We start from the raw sequence: 21071 nt of genomic DNA on the forward strand, positions 1-21071 counted from the left end.
CATCATTAGAGATAGTCAGAAGAAAATAAAATTAAAGTTGTAAAATTTGGTGAAAGTTTGTTTTTCTGGACTTGATGATCACAAAGGCCTTTTCCAACCTAAATTATTCTGCATTTTTATCTCTGTGTAGATCTAATAAAATGTATCAAGGTGTTCTGATAGCATCCATTTCCCATAGAGATGGACATTTTTGAAAAGATACGCATATTTACAGTCAAGGAAAGTAATCAGGCTAATAAATATCAGAAGTTGTGAGGCAAAAATCTTATTAACAAGTGATTTATCTAGTATAACAGGTAGCATACAGCATTAGTTCAACATGTTCAAAAGCTGTTACAAAATCTGTAGTTCAATGCCTGCATCAGCAAATCACGTTTTTTTTTTTCAATGACTGACTCATTTTTCCTTAAATGGTTTAACTCATATGAACCCTATCAGAATTACAATAAAATTGCACCAATTGCTGATGTATATAAACTTCACTGATAATATGATCTTCATAAAATTATCTGGTACAGTTAATTTCGACATGACATTTCTGAATTTTGAACTGAATGGCACTTAATATTAGCCTTGTCCATATTCATTTACACTGCAAAGTTACCTTTTTAGGCAGTTACTTAGCAACAGAAAATAAGTCTAAAGAGTTTTGATTTACTTTGAGTATTAAAGCCTTATTGTAGGGGTATTTTGGTAGCCCTGTAATCTAAATCATTTGTCATGTTAATTCTCTGCCTCAGTGGTAAGGCTACTTGTACCATAATTAATGCACACCGGGCCATGTTACATCAAATAAAAGTATCTTCACACATTCAGTGGTAATTAGCAGCTTTGCTACTCAGTGGCATGCAAACTTATCTATGAAAAAACAGCTTAATCTTCTTATTAGTCTCTGCTGATCTCTGACAACAGAGTTGGCACATAGCAAATAACAAAGGGTAGAAGAAATGTAGCTTTAATGAAAATAACACTTTTACACAAAGAAATAATATCATATGCATGCCTCTTAAAAAACCATGTAGTTTAGCAGGTTTTAAATACATTTCCCCAAAACTCCCTTATCCTAAACTTATCTATTGCAAAATATTACCTCCCTCACAAACCTGCAAAGCACGGAAAAGTGTGTTTGCTGGAGAGACGATGAGGAGAAAAAAATTAACATGACTGTGGTGGAGAACTATAAATTATATGGAAGAAGGATCATGGATTTGGCAGAGAAGTCAATATAAAAAACCTCCTTAGTGAAAAACACCTCTCAATTTTGAGACTTGAGTCAGTTATTATAATAAATACTCAAAAATCATGCATCTGTTAGAAATTCAAACCACTTTTTTTTCTGTGATAAAAGTATACTATTAGAAAATGAAGTTATTGCAATAGAATATATCAAATGCAGAGAACTGCAAGTGAATAAGAGTTTGAAATATAATTAGCAGTATTATTAATATTCTTCACTTGTGTCTAATTCACATCTGAATCTATAAAAAAATAAAAATATTATTAAATTTATTTGAAAATACAAAATTACTTTTAAAAAAGCCTTTGAATTACTGCTGAAAATAAACTGAAGAACTGTAAACCTTAGTGCCAACATTTTCAATTTCAGCTGTCAAGAAACACCCATTTTCAATTGGAACCTTGACAGTTATTTAGGCATTTAAATAAGCACACAAGCATCCAAGACATTTTCAAAAGAATTTAGCATTTTTCTTTAGAGTGATTTCAATTATAAATAATTCTTCAGTACTTCTTCAGTGGATAACAGTTGTTATGAAAATCCTCTGAATCTTGATGTACAACTTCAAGGAGTAAAAGACCTTTACAAATCTGATCCAGATCCACATGAACTAACCGGAAAATAATTTCTACTGAGGAAAGACAGAGTTTGCATAACTTGGTTTGACTTTAGAAGTCAATATATATTGTACAATATATATTTCTTGAATGATAGACACATATTATACAGGTGTAAACACTTGTGTATCTACAGCAGAACATCCTTATTTTTCTTGCTAAACACATATAGCCATTGCCCAAGTTTAATTATCTACATGCACAACATTTTGGATTGGGTGTTTTACCCTTTACATAAATTATCCAAATTTTGACAGCAATCTGGACTACATATTTGCTTTCTTCTAAAATATTGTTTTTTAAGTAATCATAACAGCTTATCACAGAAAGCATCCTGGATCTATTTTCTTTGATGATGCTTCATATTTTGCATTCTTGTGTTAAGAAAATATGTCATAAAACATCCAAACTTGTATGTTTAAAACAAACATTCACTAATGCCTCAGTCTCATATTATTACTTAAAGCTCTGAACAAACAATTGCCGTTCCGTAACAATAATAACAATGATATCAGCAAAACCAGCAAATACATGCGAAGAAGGCTGAAATCTCTCCCCATTTAGATTTAAATCCTGCCCTGGTTAGAAACAGAAATACTGGCATTGCTCCTTCTAGCATGAAGTTCTCACTTATAAGGGCAGTGTTCCCTGAATGTCATTAGTTCCAGTTACTGGTTCCTGCTGAATAAGTAGTGGACAAAAGTTGTATATATCTGACTTGGTGCACAGATTAGTATATTATCAACTTGTCTCTGCTATTATTCCCAGACACTTGGAATCAGTGCATCCTATCAAGATGTTCTCAAATTAATTTGCCTGTCAGTACATCACCAATTAGACCTACTGTCACAGTGACCTTGATTTTTCCTGGTACTGAAAACCCTTCCATAATCTTTCTGTACTGTATGTAGGTTAGAAACTCCGCTCTTTACTGGCACACATTATTTTCATATGGATACTGCCATGAAGAAAATTTGCTTCATGACATACTGAAATAAGCATTTCATGACATGAAATAAGCATATTGATTGCCACAATTAAGAAGTCCTAGGAATATTCTGCATACATCATTCCTTGAATACATACTAGCCATTGCAAATGACTAAATAAAATGAGATGCTCCAGATTATGAGGCTGTAGAAAGACATTCAATTTTTATCTCTCAAACCTGTGTGAAAGATTTCACTATAGTATACTCACTGTAATCTGACACCAAACACAGTGAAGTCCAGTCAAACCTTGGTAACACTTAATAGTTTTGTGACACTTATCACATTTTGTTGGACAGTTTCCTTCTACCCAAAAATGGTGCATTACCTGCAAAAGAAAAATGTGGATATACATAGAGTTACTAAATTAACTGGTACATAGCAAAATTATATGCTACCCCAAACTTACATCAGTATTCTTTTTAGACTTCACATATGTTTTGATGCAAGATGCAGGAGCTCTGGAGACACAGCGTTCATGGACTGTATACTTGCAAACTGAAAAAGAGACACACATTATTAGATGTTGAAGCAATGGTGTTTCTGACTACATTACTATGAAACAAATAACATTACCAGCATGTCATCTCTAAATATTCAATCCAATCAGTCAATGAAAACTCAAACTAGACTGCTTTTTCCATGGAATACAAAAGGCCAATTAGAACAGGAAATATGCAAGTGAGAAATCCAAGAATACACTATCATTGCATAACAGGAAATGCTTAATTAAATCAGACCTTAGTAAATTTTTTCACAATAATTCCCAAATGACAAAAATATTGAAGACAAATTGGTGACTACCCAAATGGTTTTGTGTCATTTGGTAGTAGGAAGAAATAGCTATTTTATGAACTATAGGCATGAGAATAGCTGGCAAGCACAAAAACAAAAGCCAAAGAATTTATGTTGTTCCTACCATTGATTTAAAAATCAAAAATGGCTGATTAGTCCATTTTTGAATAGCAATTGTTTTCATGCATTCTCTGTAATCACCATAACTTTGACTCTTGTTTTACAAAATACCATCTCCTGAGAAGCTTTTTTTCCCCCCTAAGTCCTCCAATACCAGGTAACTGCTGTTGCTGACCAGGTCTGTAGAGATCATGCTAGCTGCATTTGAAAAACATACAATGCAGGGCACAATGCAAAGCTCTCCTGACTTCAATGATACAACAGTGCCAAGATCAGGAAATAATGCTACATCTTATGCCTGCATTCAATAGAGTCAACTATTAAAAACTGAGAATTAATTTCTCCCTGCATGGTATATGTCTCAGGCTTTTGACCTCGAGAGCAATTAAGCACCAAGTACTTCTAAACACCTTGCTTGCACCTATTACACAAACCCAGTGGGAGGCGCAGCCATTAATCAGACAAACTGCAGGGAGTAACATTGTTGATTGGACCATGGAGGGATGGTGAGGACCCCTGTGGTTCTCCCCCCCCTTTTTTTTTTTTTCCTCCCACACAATCTAAAATGCAAATAATGAAATCTATAGCAATGCTTTGAAAATATACTGGAGAAAAAGCTTAGCTAAATAAGGAAATAGTGGAATAGTTTTGCAAGTAGACTCATGCCTCTTGCTGTATGAAGTAATTGAAAGGAGCATGTTCCTCAGATAACTCTGAGACTATTGTTCTCACAAAATAAATACCAAGCATGGTAATAAATACATTCTCAAAAGACACAATGCAGCAGAAAAAAATAACAGGTCTTGCAAGGCAGGTCTTCTCGGGACAGTTGATGTAACTCCAACTGTCTACCCATTCCTGATCACTACTAAAGGTGATCTACATTATTTGCTCAACAAAACTCCAACATATATGGGTCTTATTTCTTCAGAATATCAGTCTGACAAAAAAGAATATTAAGGAATGTAACATTTCAAAATCTAATAGTCATATCAGTATTATACATATATTTCCAGTTACTGTCATCAACATTTATTAATCTCAAAATATGCAATTTCTATTTGTTTGGATTTTAATAAATGCATCTTTCCAGCTTCATAGTATGGTGAATGAATTATATGATGTGAAAAATGCATACAAGGATTTACAACCAAATTATATTTCAGAGAGGTGTGTGACCCCCAGAGGAGAGAAACTGTCAATTCAAAACCCTAATTCATTCAGACTAATCTCAGATTAAATCAATAGAACTGTACAGGCAGAAAGATCCTCATCAACTGTGAGGGGCTATCTTTCTTTCATACCCAAAACGGTGAAAGTCAGTTACACTAAGAAACGGATTATTTTACCAAAAAGAAAAATGAAAGGTGACTTGGTACCATCATGAGAAGAATAAAGTTGTGTACCAAAGATCTCATTATTCGAATGGAGCAGGGCATAACATGAACCAATCATTGGAACCATCTACAAGACATTCAAATCAGAAAATAGGTCTCAAAAAAAAAAAAAAAAAAAAATCATTGGAACACACCACAAAAGAAGGATATGGATCACCCATTTCTGGAAACTTTCAAATGGAGACAAGGTAACTTTCAGCAAGCCCTGGTTTCTCAAGAGACATGTTAGGTGGTCAAACACAGATTAACAGACTATTAAGAAATGCAGAGATACAGCTCAAGGAATTGAAGGGTAGTAACTGCACCCAATAGCCTAACGAAGGTCAAATTAGAGTAGTAGCTTTTCTGTGTTGCTTTTCTTAAAATCTATAATCAGTTAACATGCAGATTGAGATTTATGACTACAAAATAAGTAATTATACAAAACTTCAGAACTGTTACAGAAACCTGATTTCTGGAAAACTGGGATTTTCCCCTTCACAATTAACAAAACAAATCTGTGTAAAATTTTGAATAAAAAAAAGGGACTTAGATGTTTGTCAAGTTGATACCTATAGTACAAGTATTAGCAAAAACAAAAGAAGAGTAACAAAAGCATAAAGTTAAAACTTACACCTGATACTCTTTAATAAAAAATAAAAAAGCCATAGCAGTAAAGAATAAAAGAGCAATAGACTCCAAAGGGAACTAACAGTGATAAATAACCCTTCAAAAGCAGAAAATTCCCTCAAACAAAACATTTTAAAGCCAAATATCCTGAAAAATTAAAAAAAATATCGTGAGCACTCAAGCAGAGAAAAGGAGGGGGAGACACTACTGTTGGTGGCAATGCTTTTGTAAGAGGAAACCACTAGTTCTTTGTTATGCAGCAAGAACAACATTTCTAGGAGCAAGCAAATGGACACTGAAATGCTTATACTCACAAGAACAGCAGAGACCTTGCTTGCCTACTCCAATCAGCATGTTCAAACAAAGATTACAGTAGGCAGGCTTGTTGAAGTGTTTCAATCTCCATACATGCTGCCCATCATCTTTCACATTCTGTACAGGACATAAGAGAAACAGATTTCACTTAATAAAATAGTGAAATATATAAGTGCCAATTAAAACTGGAGATTAACTCAAGAACATAAAAGACAAGCTGTTACTTCATTTAAGATTCTGCACCAGATAACAGCATAATCATTCTAAATACACAGGCAATGATATAATAAAAAAATTCTTCAGAAGCTCATGGACATCCACACGTTTTGAAAAGAACTCAGAAAAAGCCACCAGGCTGCTGTCACCACTGCAACATGAGATCAATGCATATAAGCTGATATTAAATTGTAACTGGTATTAAGAATTATTTTTTCCCTAAAAATAATGGTGCTGCAGGTCAGAAGATAAACCTCCCCAAAACAAACAATAGAAAGGGTTTTCTAAATCCACACAGATACTCTTAATGAATGCCAGAATAAATTACATACATCACATATGTGAAACAAGAAAACCAACCACACCACAATAACTATTCCCAGCCTTAAATGAAGCTAATCTATACTGCCAATTACCTATCAAAACCCTCGTATTTACGAGTGAGATTTGCATCTTAGACCTCTTCTCCAAAAATAGAATTGCTTACATTTAAGGCCAAGTTTTTTAGTTAGCTGTTGCACTATACTCAAGTCTCTCTTGAATAAACTGATCAACTCACTGGCACTTACTACTTAGGGGCCCACTGTAATTTACATGAACCTCTAAAATATTATCAATTCGTTTATTTTTATAAAACTAAGCTTTCTGCTGGATGATTCTCCTCCTCTTTCTTCAAGGAATCATTCTGGGACCTCTCTGTTTTCTGAAGGTTTACAAAATGATGTGCACTTGGTACAGATGCTAAATTAATTCTCTAAAGTCTTCTTCGTAATACTGGCAATCAGGCTTTTCCTTTCTAAAATCATCAGAAGTCTCAATTCTAAAAAAAACTAGATGGACCTAATGTAGTATCACAAGATTGAAAAAAAAAATCTTTTACCAAATATAACGTCCAATGGAACAAAGGCAGTTAATGTCCATCAGCTGCTTCCTTGTGTATCGCTGAAAGTCTACAGTCTTCTTGCTCATGTCATTGCCAAAACAACAATATATTGTCATATAGCTAAAGGAAGTCACTAATCTCTGTTTCTCTGAAACCACATCAACAGCTGATTCTTATCCAGTTCCTGATTTCTCACATCAAACTACTATTACTTGTCATCACATATACACAATATTCCTGACTAGATTTTCAATAAGGTGGTTTTCACTGATGAGAATAGCCAGTGTACTTTGTTGAGCATAAATTTTAATAAAAATTTAGTTTTGTCCTATATTAACATATACTATATGAGTTATGTCCCTAAAAATCAGTATTGCTCTGTTCTAGAACTTAGACGTTAATACAAGTCAAATATGATGAAGACTTTCTCCTCCTGGTGGGCAAAAAAGAAAAATCCTGAAGCAAAATCAGCACACTAAGAAATTAAGAATATTTGGCTCAAAGCTGGGTCTCTGCCAGGACACAACTTTGAATATTTCCTGCAAGTTACCCAGAAACAAAAAAGACTTAAGTCCGTTAATTTTTTTTTTCCCTCTCTACTAAGGTATCAGGATCAGACCATAAGTAATAGCTCCACCAATATTACCAGCAGGAGTTCAAATGCCATCTCTGACAGCTGGCCAATGTCAGGGTCCCCTTTCTGCAGCAAAAGCACAGCAGATGCCTAATGCGGGATTCTCAGGCTGGCAAAGACTGTGGAAGTTTTCCAATTTCCCCTGAAGAAGCAGAAATAGATTCTGCAGCTGTGAAGCACTAGAAGCCTGTCAAGCTCCTTCATGACTGGCAGCTGAAGAGGATGTATTCCATTAAACACAGCTCTCTAACTTCTATTTTTCTTCCCATCTTACTACCATATTCCACACATTTTTGAAGTATTGTTAAACTACAATACAGCATGTGAATTTCCAGCCTTCTGAAAGTAGGCAATTATTCATTAGACAACAAAGACCATGTAAATTCTTCTGAGAAAAAAATAGCAAGCAATTTACACTTCAATTTTAACATCACTCAGGTCATCAACACATACAGTCATAAACCACAAGCATTTAAAATGTGAGCTGACCAGCCTTCCTTAGCAAAATACTTGCTGATTATGAAAATTAACAGAAATTCAAACTTATGCATAAGCTTGCCCCTCTTCCACATTAAATTTGTATTACTTTTTCATTTTAATTTTATTTTTAAAGAATGACCATTATATGTGAATATGTCACTTCTTATTTGAACAGAACATATGGTCTAACTTAGCTGGCATTTTCCTTATCAGAAAAACAAACAAGTCTTGATGTGGGTGTTCTGCCAATTAAAACACTTAGCGGTGTTACAGACTGCAACTGATGCAAATCCATTACATAAACACAATGCACTTTTGGAAAAGAGCAAATTAAATTTTTGCTCTTGTGCACTGCCAAAAATAAGCAATAAAGTGTTGCATATGATTATGCATGCACATAACTTTTTAAAACACTGCCAAGTGAAAAAAAAGACATAATATGAAATAAAGCCACCTCAATGCAAGTGTTTAAGTATGAATAAAATCTACAATTCTGACACATCAGTGCATTTACTGCCATTAACTCATTTTGCTTCCATATCCTGAGAAAGAGTTTAAAAACAAATAGACATTAAGAAGATCTCAAAGCAGGGCAGGTACAGTAAAAATGTCTTCCTCACTTCATTATACAAATCACTGAAAATCAAGCTTCCATATGGCATACCCAGACTTTAAAACATAATGACAATAGTAACATTTATTTTGTTAACAACGGTTCTCTTAACTTGTGATCCTGACCCTGCTACCATGGATTTGATTGCCAAAACTACCTGACCTTAAAAAGCAAGTCAACCATAAAAGAGGCAGCCTAAGAACTAGTGGAAAATTTTATGTTACCACAGACTTTAGCTACACATCCCTAACCTGGTATGGTATTAACTTATGTCAGCTTTTTAGATATTTGTGTATAAGGTAGATAAAGAGACCTTCAAGATTTTGAGACTTAAAAACGGTAATGAAAATCACTGATAAGTTTTGATCCCAGCAAACATGCCCTCTTAAAATAGATACAGTGTCTAAAATACCAGAATATTAATTTTTTTTCTATGAGAAGAGTTAGTAACAAGCATTTAAGTGAGATGGATGTTATGGAGTAGCTGTTAACTCTTTTGCTGATTATTTTGATTCCATTTATTTAAAAAATATTTACTTGACTTGGTCAAGACAATTTTATTACGTATTTTTAACCATTTTTCCATCAGTGGGAAGGTGAAAAGAGTTTCCATTAAACTACGCAGCAAACACAGTGTAAAACAAATATAGTTACATTCTATACTCCTTTGTTTGGCTCTCAGCAAAGAATTCATATCATGTTTTGTTTTGTTCAATTTCCTTTGGGAAGAAAGGGTTTTAAGCCTGTTCACGGTCAAGTGGAAAGGGAGTAACTCGACTGAAGGGACACTATTTGGGAGGGCTCCTCACTTGTAATTTCTGAGATATTTTGTGTGTGTGTGTATGTTTGTGAGAAATCAAAACACAAATCTTCCACAGCCTTCATCCACACACTCATCCAGAAACAGAAAAGGGAGCACAAGAGGAAAAATTAAATGGTTTTAAAAACCTTCATAAATAGCCACAGTATGGAGTTTCCCTGTCCAAAATCTGTAACCATCTGTCACCTGCAGAGACTTTGGTGTTGCAGAAATTAAACTGTAAATAATGGTAAATCTGTATATCTGCATGACACACCTTTATTTTATACCTATACACAGAAGAGTGCTACTCCTGACTTTTCCTGGGCTGTTTTCTACCTGGAGATGAAAGGAGAAGCAGGGCTGTAGTAATGAAAGGGAAATCGGGTCTGCGAAGATGAAGGGAAGGGAAGGGAAGGGAAGGGAAGGGAAGGGAAGGGAAGGGAAGGGAAGGGAAGGGAAGGGAAGGGAAGGGAAGGGAAGGGAAGGGAAGGGAAGGGAAGGGAAGGGAAGGGAAGGGAAGGGAAGGGAAGGGAAGGGAAGGGAAGGGAAGGGAAGGGAAGGGAAGGGAAGGGAAGGGAAGGGAAGGGAAGGGAAGGGAAGGGAAGGGAAGGGAAGGGAAGGGAAGGGAAGGGAAGGGAAGGGAAGGGAAGGGAAGGGAAGGGAAGGGAAGGGAAGGGAAGGGAAAGGGTGCTCCTGCCACCGCAGCCTCCCTCCCTCCCTCCCTCCCTCAGCAGGGACACCGCGCCCTCTGCGGGCCCTGCCGCCACACCAGAGCGCCACAACAGCTCCTTCATCCCTCACGGGGACAAAGTCTGCTTCCAGCCGGGAACGAGCTGGCACTAAGGGAGTGAGCTACAGCCCAGGGAGCTCTCGAGTTTGCCCCCGCATGGTTGGAAATAGCGGATGGTGCGCCGGAACTTCGGGCTTACAGAAACCGCTCACTTCAGAAAGGACTTACAGAAATGTCACTCAGGAAAATAAAAGGCCTGACTGCCCTTCTTCCCCACTGAACAAAAGAAACAGAAGTCTATGAAACTCCCCAGGTGTTGAGCAGTCATTTCAAGCTTCGGCCTGAAGGGATAACTCACGGTATAAGAGATCCTGCTCTAGTTTGGCTCCATTTTAACATACTCAAAAAGTATGGCAACTATAATGTAGTAGACACGATAAGAGGCACTGTTCCCAAGCACAGACTCCCACCGAAACTTTTCATCCCACATTTAATCAAAAGGGTTTAAAAATTGCTTTTTCAATTATATGAGTGCAATCGCATAGTATTTACTGCACGCGGATTGGAAGCAAAACGTTAAGAGTATACCCTTACGATTTAATTGAAACATAGCCTCAACTCAACACAAATGTTTGTCCCATCAGAATTTACCTTAATTTAAAAGGTCAACTGGGTTGAAAGTTACAATTATTACTGATTTAAAAGAAAGGCTTATTGGCATTATTTCAAATTATTGATGACTTTATGAAGCTTTTACTGGTTTTAAAACTTCTCTCTCACCGCAGGGCAGCTATTCAGCAGCTGTACGGTACCAGGCACAATGCAACCGTGACATCTAGTGGCCAATGGAGAGGGAATAAAATACTTCCCTAAAATACAGGATTTCTTTAAACTCCAGCATTTATGAACTCGCAGTTTATACTTCCTCTCTGTGCAATCACTGACAGAGGTGACAGTAATTATTTGTTACAGGAAAAGTGAGACCAAATATCTGGCATGCAATTAATTTAAAAGAGAAATCAAGTGCTTCTGTCAAATCACGGTGGAATAATATTGTACAACACCTACCAGAGAGCAGAGTACAACGCTTATGGCTGACAAAACCCATCATTAAGATTATTTTTTGTACACAGGTTACAAAATAAATTTTAAGTGATGCTAGGACAGTCAGTGAATTAACTCTTCACCTTCTCTTACAATGTTAATCTATTTTATAATAATGCAGAAGCAAATAAAAAGGTCAGAAACTTCAAAGGTTTCTACCATGGAGAAACAGAATAAATAGCCTAGTGATCACTAATGGGCAATAGAACACCTCCCAGAAGAATGAGGAGTACTTCAGGGATGTAACTAACTATCGCCTTAAGATGTAGAAATAAATTTGGACAACTGATGAGGACTATGAGAACTCCAGACTGAAGTGTGACACTCAGCAAAAAACTACCTCACATATGTTTATTACTAAAAATTAAATCACATAAATAACGATTTCCTACATAGTAAACATTTTTTTTCTTCACAAAATTCTCACTTTACCTAAGTGAATTTCTTGAAAAAAAATCCATTAAATTGGAACAACTAAACAGAGTAAGAATTACTTTGTCTTAAATACAAAGTAGATGACATACAGAATGCATTTAGACACTGCCAATTAAGGGTAGTCACCCAATTACAAATGGAATATACATCTACACAATTCCAAGATCTTTTCTTCTGAAACAAATTGCCAAATAGTACATGTATCTCAGAACCCCTACAGAAAAAGAACCAATGAAGTTCTTATTTAAATTCCTTATCTTGTACCAGACTGTGTGTTTAGAATATCAACTGCCTTCAAAAGCACCAAAAAATCAAATACATCATTTCCATCCTGGAACATTCTCGGAGATAAAACTCTGTATTTCTAATGTCTACCTTCACAACAAGTCCAAAATCAAATCTTAGGAGGAAACAGAACATAAAGCCCAGCAAAACACAACAAACTGGATATTAAAGATGATTTCCTAGGGAAATTAAGACTTTTTTTAATGCTCTTTGTCCTATTATCTTCATCACTCTAAACTGCGCCAGCAACTTTTAAATTAGTTTAGTAGTTTTAAATAAATTTAAAGAGAACTAGAAATTTCATGAAAGTCTAGGAAAAAGCAGGGGGGGGGAGGGGGAAGCGGGGGGGGGGAGGGGGAAGCAGAGAGACAGAGAGAGCGAGCAAAAGGGAAACGAGGCACATTTTCTTGTTACTTCTCTGACTTGGTAACAGGTGGCTGGCAAATGCTTGTAGTTACAGCCTAATACTCTTGTCTCTCTTAGAAGGGGATGGATTACTGATGAAGTCAGAGGGCAAAGGCCACAAACCTGTGAGGGGTTAAGTTATCTCAACCCCGCTGCTCATAAACACTGACTTGTTTATTCTTTTATTTTTAAATAATATAGTTCCATACTTCACTTAAATGCTCCTTATTTTTAAATTATTCAGACTAAATCATCTAATAGAGTATGTAATAAAAACTGATTGAAAGAATTTAAATGCAATATAGAATTTTTACATGATATCTGACCTTTCTATATAGCTATTACAGGAAACTAAGGATTAAGTACAAACAATGTAGCCAAATTCTGAAAGTACTATGACAAATCTGCAGCTGAAATAAATTATCATAGCCGATATTAGCATATCAAATGAGACCAGCTGAAAATCTTCTATCCTTCATACAAGCTCTATACAACAGTTAAGTACATTATAATGTTAATGGACCCCAACCCAAAACAAATTAAATATTTCATTTGTATCGTAATTTATTTAAATAAACTATAGCGACAATTCTTCGTCACTATCACCCTAGACAAGCTTCGAAATTTGTGTCTTGGATTTAAAATTTCGTCGTTGTTCAGTAAAGAACCAACACTTAAAAGAAGGTGACAAAATTGTTTGGTTGGTGGGTTCTTTGTGGGTTTTCTTTGGGGTTTTTTGTGGTTTTGCTTTGGGGTTGGGGGTGAGGGGTGTTGTTTTGTCAGGTTTTGTTGGTTTTTTCCCTCTGATTTACAACATATGAAGATTACTTAGACATGTCTAAGCATAATCCAGTAGGTTATGCCCCTTATTTTCACATAGTAATCAGCCTGAGGAGAAGCTTAAGGTATTAGCACTTTTTTATTTTATTAGTGAGTCCACAAGATTCTTATCTTAGTTTTCATCACTATAACTAAAAGGAGAGAGATAGAAACACAGAAAGCAGAGTCCTGGGAAGCTAGGTTTGCAAAATCTAACAATGGCATGCAAAAAGAAGTAAGAGCATCCCACTCATGGGATTGATGCACTGGAATGAAGAGCTTGGACAATACATTAGATGCTGCAAAACCATCAAAACCATGCTATTAGTTTACACTAATTAACAAACAGGCATTAGAGTTTTATCTTTACTGATTTCTCTTTTCAATGTCCTAAAATACAGTTTTATTTGAACTATGCACAAATGGAAGTAATGTATTTTTGCTGGTTGAATGAAAAATCTCAAAATTTTGCTTTTCTTTATATATAATGTGAGGGTTTAAAAAATTAAACAGATTTAAACATAAAAAGAAAAACAGGAGGCCTTCTGAAGGGCAGCATCTTGTCCTAGTGAATCATTAGCAAATCAGCTCATATGTAGGTAATGGACTTTATATATACTATGCTTATTGATTGTAGAGATATTTTGCATGCTCTTTCATATTTTTCCACAACTGTGCATTTATTTCTGTTAAATGCATTAAATACTACGAATACTCATGATGACAGAAACACTGAGCCATGCTGATAACAGGCTGTATAATTTTGATCACTATTTACGTATTTTAAGTATTTTCATAGTAAAGCTATGCACAGCAAGAGAAATATCTAGTAACTGGTAAAAATACTCAAAAGGATTAAAATGTTTGATAACATAGCTTCTTTCTAACAGCTTTTGCTTTAATATGAAAATAAACTCTACAGATTGATCTGCATTAATTTATGCCATAATTTAGGAGTTTCAAATTTAGAAAAGTGAAATGTAGATATTGAAAAATACTCCCAGAACACCTATACAACCTGTCCTAAAAGAAAAATCTGTACTGAAAATCACTATCTGTTATCTGCTATACTGCTTGCTTGAGAGAATTTGCTGGCCTTTGTTTAGGGTAATTCTGTGGAAATAATGGAATTCAGCCTGACAAACATCTGTTGTTTGATGACAGTAATTTAACATTTTTCTTACTGTATCTCACATACAGAATTAGGGAATTGGTACTACAGTGATCCAGACTCACTGAAAGTTATTTTCAATTCAGATACTTTACTAGTAATTTAATTAATTAGATTTTTCAAGACATATATCTTCTGTTCAATGAACTTGTTTGTTACATATTTCCCTGCACGAAGTATCAATCTGAGCATTTTTCGTGCAAATAAAATAGCATAGAGCAACTACAGCAGTTTAGATTGCACTCCACGGGGAAAAGAAACATTATTTATTATTTTTAATATGTGAAAATTACTTAAGAAAAGAGATCAAAAAAAACCTAAAAGGCTTTCTTTAGAATAGCAGACAAGCATTTGAAACCTATGCTTCAAAACATGAGTTCAAAATAAGCTCAAATATAGGACAGCAGGTGGCACTGACAACATGCCAGTCTTAAAACAGCTGTGTTGAACTGGTACAAAATTGATCATATTACATCTGTATTACCTTTAATGTGAGGTTGTAAATGTAGAGAACTTAAGTTCATCTTTCACAACACTCTATCCGTTGGAGTAAGTGTTCCCCTTGATATTGCTTCTTACTACACTTTACTAACATAGTTACAGAGACAGAAGATCTTCACAGGGATGTATGACGACAGGACAAGAGCCAACAATATTTGCTGCAGAAGAAATTCCATCAGCACACATGAACAAAAACTCTTTCTCTTGACAACAATTAATACAGGGAAAGTTTGCCCACAGAACTGGTAGAATCCACCTCACTTGAATTATCCAGGCTTGACAAGGCCCTGGATAACTCAATCTGTGGTGCTGCCTTTATTTAGGGACTGGAACAGAAGATCCCCAGAAATTCTTTCCAACCTAGATTGTTCTGTGACTCAGCACAGTTAGGCCACACAACCCAGTACCATGCTGTGAAGCTTAGACACAACTCCAAGCCAGCTGTAACATACATAGGGGCAGTAAAACACACTTAACAGATAATATTGCAGCTTGGAATTAATATGTTGTTAGTGGGGAAAATTATTCAGCTTTTTACAGCTTCCAGCTCCAGGGCCAGGTTATTAGATGGTGCTTCAACCTTGTCAGTGTACCTGTGACGCTGAAGACACACTTCAGTTCTTTGCACGTCATTCAGCCATAGTAAAGAGGAATAAAGCAAAGTCTTTCTTTTCACACAGGCCACAGAGAAACTAACCTGAAAGCCACAGTCAACATACAAGCAGAAACTTGATGCTGCTGTTTAATACTTACATTTTCTAACCCAAGAAGGACCAAGAGTGGGATTGTTGTCATTCCTCCTTGGATCCACTCTTCTAGGGAAACAGTGCCATCATGATCATAGTCAATTTCTTCCATCATTTCATGAAGAATCTATAGTTTAATGAAAAATCTTGTAAGTTTTAATTTATTATTGCTATATTCTAATACAACAACTTGTTAGGACATGTGCAGATCTCCAATTCTCTCACACAAAAAATAAGAAAAATAATATTGCACGGTAGCTGTACTCAAACGAGTATGGACAGTTTAGAAAATGAAGTGTCATACTCCTATTTACATTTTGTTAACAACTAAAAATCCTAAATCGACTTGTGTCCTTTGTGCATGCACTCTTAAGAAATTTTCAGAGACTAACCAGTTATGTTATAGAAGTTAATTATCACATTTATTGAACATTTCATAGATCAGATTTAAACAGCAAAATACTGGCAAAAGTGCTAATTCACAGTGCCATAGTGGAGCACAGGCTATCCTTATTTCACCTATGGAATGCCATGTGGATATGAAATACAAAATTATGAGAGCTGTCTCTAGCAACATTAAAAGAATTGTCACCAATGGATACTTACTGGACTTAATTCAGTAATATCCCATTCAAGATATTCTGCAACATGCATCATTTGAGCAATGATATTTTCCAGCTCCTAGAGATGAATGAAAAAGTATGATATTTAATGCAAGGCTATAAAGAAAAATTCTACTGCAAGCAACTAGTAATTCAACCATATTGCATTCAGTGACACTACTTCATCAACATCCCTGATGAAATGTACTTTACACTGGAAGCTGTATTCTCAAGTGAATCTGCTTACTAGCAAAACATCTTGCACGGACTACAAAGCATTCAGGGAGATGAAATACAGCCCCAGAATCAAAGTAATTGGAAGCAGTCATAGATTCTTCCTTCCTACTTATCTTTCAAGCACCCATGTTTTCATGATCTGATTTCCACCCTGTGATAAGATAATGAAATGATGTCTAAATTCCATCATTGTAACAAATCAGTTTTTTAACAGTAATTGTATAAATCACAACTTTCTAACAGAAATAAGGAATAAAATGGATTCTTTAAACTACTACAGACTTATTTTCTTACCACTACAGTATTGCAATTTCCCTTGACCATGTATCACTAGGGCTTTTCTATACTTATATATACACCTCTGCTTTGTAAACATGCAAAAATGCTTATCTAGGACCATTCTAAACTCTCATTTGTATCCAGGCATCTAACTCAACTCGGTATTGCCTAAAATTTTGGTGCCGTATTTACTTTATACCCGTATATAATTTTGCTTCCATATTTCCCTGCAACTTATAGGAATCACCTCTTATTCCCTACCAATCCATCCTATGCTGCCTTGCTTCCAGTAGATACAAAAAGGTGGAAAAAAAACCCAAAGGGGGAAAAAAAAGAACACTGCTAATAAAACACTTGTTTCTGTTAGCAAAAATAGCTACATCTTTTAAAATTATTTCCATATCTCCAACTTTTCTTCAAATATTTGGTTGGGCTAATCCTCAAAACTTTTCCCTTAATATTGTTCCTCCATTCTTAATAATAACGTGGAAGTTACATTTCTCCACATAAATCCACTGTGTGACTCTCACACTTTCTAATGAAATCTTTACAAACGGTGCTTTCATACACATCTCCCAGCAGCATACCAGAATTACTAGAATCATATTAATGTGTCCCCTACAGTAATATCATTAAAAATAAGAAGACTATAGAAAGGGACTCCATGACAGCAGTGTCAACAACTGAAAATTTACACAGTTGTAGAAGCAACATTTCTCATTGGAAAACTCAAGCCTTACTTTTCAAATAAATGAATTTTTATCAAGTATATTTTATACTGCTTCTAATAATTCAGGATAAATACAAACTTGATTTGAATTAATGTAGTTTTGTATAATTTTGCCACGTTGACATACTCTTACAATGCAATACATAAAAAACATTACCGAACTATCCAGGTATCCATTCCCATCTGTATCATACAAGCGAAACATAACTGAAAAGAAAAAAAAAAAGAGAGAAGGAAACTCAGAAAATGCAACAAATACATCTCTTTTTCATTAGAGAAACCAACTCCAACCCAAAACACAAAACAGCTAAGTCTGAGTTTCAAAGGAAGGACAAATACTAACATTTTTGTTTAATGATCAGACTAGCTGTAGACCCACCAAACAAGCTGCATTATGTGAGAGGTTCACTCAGCAATTGCCCTGCCACAGTGCCTCCAATGAGACAGACTAGCCAGAGAGTGCAACTGCACCTTTTGTGCACCATCACCCCTAGTAGCTAATTTGGTCTGTGAACTTGATTTTGCTTCCCTCTAGAGATGATCTGTCTTCATGGTGAGTACTACCAGAAGGCCTTTCTCTGTGATCTCACCAAACACAGGATAACACACAATTTGTCACAAACATTGATAAGCCTGCTTAAGTTACAATGGTACTCCCTTGACTGCAGCTATCAAAAGTGATATTGCTTTAGAAACTCTTTTGTGACCAACTAAATGAAACACAAGATTAATATTTTAAATATTTAATCATCCAAATCCAACAACAAACAGTCATCACAAACTGCCAGCATTACTTCTTCCAGGACCATACTTGCTTCATCAATTTCAGAATGTACTCCCAATATTCTCAGGAATCACACAGACAAAAAGGTATATTTTGACAATATCCAGAAAAAATATGTACTTTCAAGATTGTACCATGACTACCAAAGGAAGGGGTACCAAAGGAAGGGGTACCAAAGGAAGGGGTACATGCACCACTACCAAGATATTTGGAAACAGCAAAGCATAAAGCTTTCATAGGAATACTGTTACAAGACTAAAAAGGAAATCCAGAAGCCTACAAATACCCCACTCTTTGTCCTTACTTTCAGGGACAGTTTGTCAGAGTTCTGAAATCCAAATACCCACCATGGTCTTCGAAAGTGCCTTTTTTTTTTTACCCCTACACCTATTTTTGAGGGACGAAAAAGTCAGCCCATGTAGAGGTGGTTCCAGGACAATGTAATGCCTTCACCAACAGCAAAACACAAGTAATCTGTTGCCTAATCAGATGTGTCTGGAAACATAACATATGACTAAATTAACACCGAGGAATCCCTCCACACAGGATCCACAGCAGATGCTGTAACAGTCCAAAAAATTCCACACCCAAGATTGCCATAATTTTCAGGAAACAATATAATGAGAAGTGAGAGGAAATTCTAATCAATTAGAGAGTAAAGTTCAAATAGAATTCGATCATTTTTGGACTTATAGCAAAATATATTAGCTGCTATACATATCAGCTTGTTTTGCTTGTATCCTCCATCTTGGGAATGAGTTGATCATCTAACTGTGTGAAAATAATGTAAGCACTGCATCTCTCCACCACTTCATCAATTTTTGCCATTACCTTGCACTGCTCTTAAGAGCTGTAATACAAGACTGATGATATTTACAGTAGTACACTACTTCATGCCACAAGGGCCCATGATTCATTAGTTACAGGTTAGGAAAACATATAAAAATATCCCTCTTTCCCTAGAGTTACCACAGCAAAAATGTTTCAGCATAAAACAACAGCTAATGCCAAAAGCCACCAGAGATTGGTACTGCCCCAGCTAGCACACCTTCCACCAAAGCTTTTCAGAGCTTGACAGCTAATATTGTCTGGCAAAGGCACCATTAGACATTCACAGTTTCCACAGGGATGAATCACTGAATCACTCAATGATAAAGTTAAAATCATTTGCCTCTCCTTCCTCCTCCTCTGTGATTCTTAGACACTTGCTGAGACAATATTTTACAGCAAGTTTTAGCATCTCTGTGACCTTTACCCACTCCAAAGCAGTAGTGCATACAACTTTTTTTTTTCCTTTAACATGAATCATTTGTCCTAATCAGTCGTTTAAAACCAGACATCAGCATAATTATAACTGTTTCACCTTTGTAGAAACAAAGTCTTTCCAATTACATATGCATAGGGTAGCAAAAAGGCTCAATCTGTGTTCTTGGCTAGATTCTGAAAACTATGCTACTGGTGTGGCATGCAATCTCTATTCTATTCATACACTGCTAAATATTCATGCTCTTGATTTACATGCTCTAAGAGGAAAAAAAAAAAAAACAACAAAACCAAACCAAGAACGAAATCATAAAAACAACCAAACATAAGTTCTGATGCAAACTACAGAGCCCAAGTCAAATTCTGATATTTCTTTTCCCATCTCCTCACCTGATTACACTGACTGGGCACTCAATTTCTATATCTAGATGGCAATTTAACCTTTACAAGATTATTTACATTCTCTCAATGTATCTCTGAGAGGAATGCTTAGGATTTTCTTTATATTCAAGTCATACATAGATTCTGAGTACTAGAAATGCTGAGCATGCCAAACAGGTGAGGGTCATACTATGCAAGACCGCTACATTCTTAACAGGTTAGAAAATCCATTTTCATCTTCTGGAATATTTATAAATCTATTAAAATCTGTAGATCATATAGATCCAAAGGTGAAACATTATTTTCTCTTACTGTAGTTTATCCTCCAGCCTACATCAAATTTTAATTGAAAACACCACTTTCATGTTCTGCTTGTCCTGAATTAAGTTTCCAAACACTCAACTATGACTCATATTTTTCCAATTTTGTCATCTGAAAAAAAAATAAAATCACTGTTTGAAATTTGCATTGATAATAATAGTTGGCAACTCCAGAATAAGCCACATTTCCTTTTTCCCCTCATTACGAAAAACTTATAATTTACATTACAGCCACAGGACCTACTGCTTTCGAATTCAGAAAAAAAGAGTTAAATTATACCATTGATTTATACTGAGAATTCAACTTAAACCAACAGAATAGTCTGCATACAATGGTGCAATATAAGCTGAAATTCAGATACTAAAAAGCAAAAATATGTGGTATATTTCAATTCTGTATGGCAAAGGAGAAAACAAACCCATAAAACAACCATGCCCAGAATTATACATAGTAAATGCAACTGGCATTGAATACACAAAACATTTAAGTACCATACACGTATTAGTCATGCTCTCTTGCTCTTAAATCACACAGAGCAGTCTCTTGCCCATGCAGCTCCTATTGCCACATT

General features: G+C 35.5%; 1 protein-coding gene across 6 annotated transcripts in view; it reads right to left on the minus strand.

Annotated features, from left to right (window-relative positions):
- DGKB (diacylglycerol kinase beta) overlaps positions 1–21071 on the minus strand; it is a 298411-nt gene that overhangs the window by 224536 nt on the left and 52804 nt on the right. For all 6 annotated transcript variants that reach the window (XM_062508155.1, XM_062508139.1, XM_062508130.1 and 3 more), the window contains 6 exons: positions 17909–17958; positions 16510–16584; positions 15911–16030; positions 6079–6196; positions 3253–3341; positions 3055–3171 (listed from right to left, as the gene is read on the minus strand). In XM_062508155.1, coding sequence (XP_062364139.1) covers positions 3055–3171; positions 3253–3341; positions 6079–6196; positions 15911–16030; positions 16510–16584; positions 17909–17958 — 569 coding nt within the window. The remainder of the gene's footprint in view (positions 1–3054; positions 3172–3252; positions 3342–6078; positions 6197–15910; positions 16031–16509; positions 16585–17908; positions 17959–21071) is intronic.

Source organism: Cinclus cinclus, chromosome 1 (assembly GCF_963662255.1).
Source record: "Cinclus cinclus chromosome 1, bCinCin1.1, whole genome shotgun sequence".
Classification (NCBI taxonomy): Eukaryota; Metazoa; Chordata; class Aves; order Passeriformes; family Cinclidae; genus Cinclus; species Cinclus cinclus.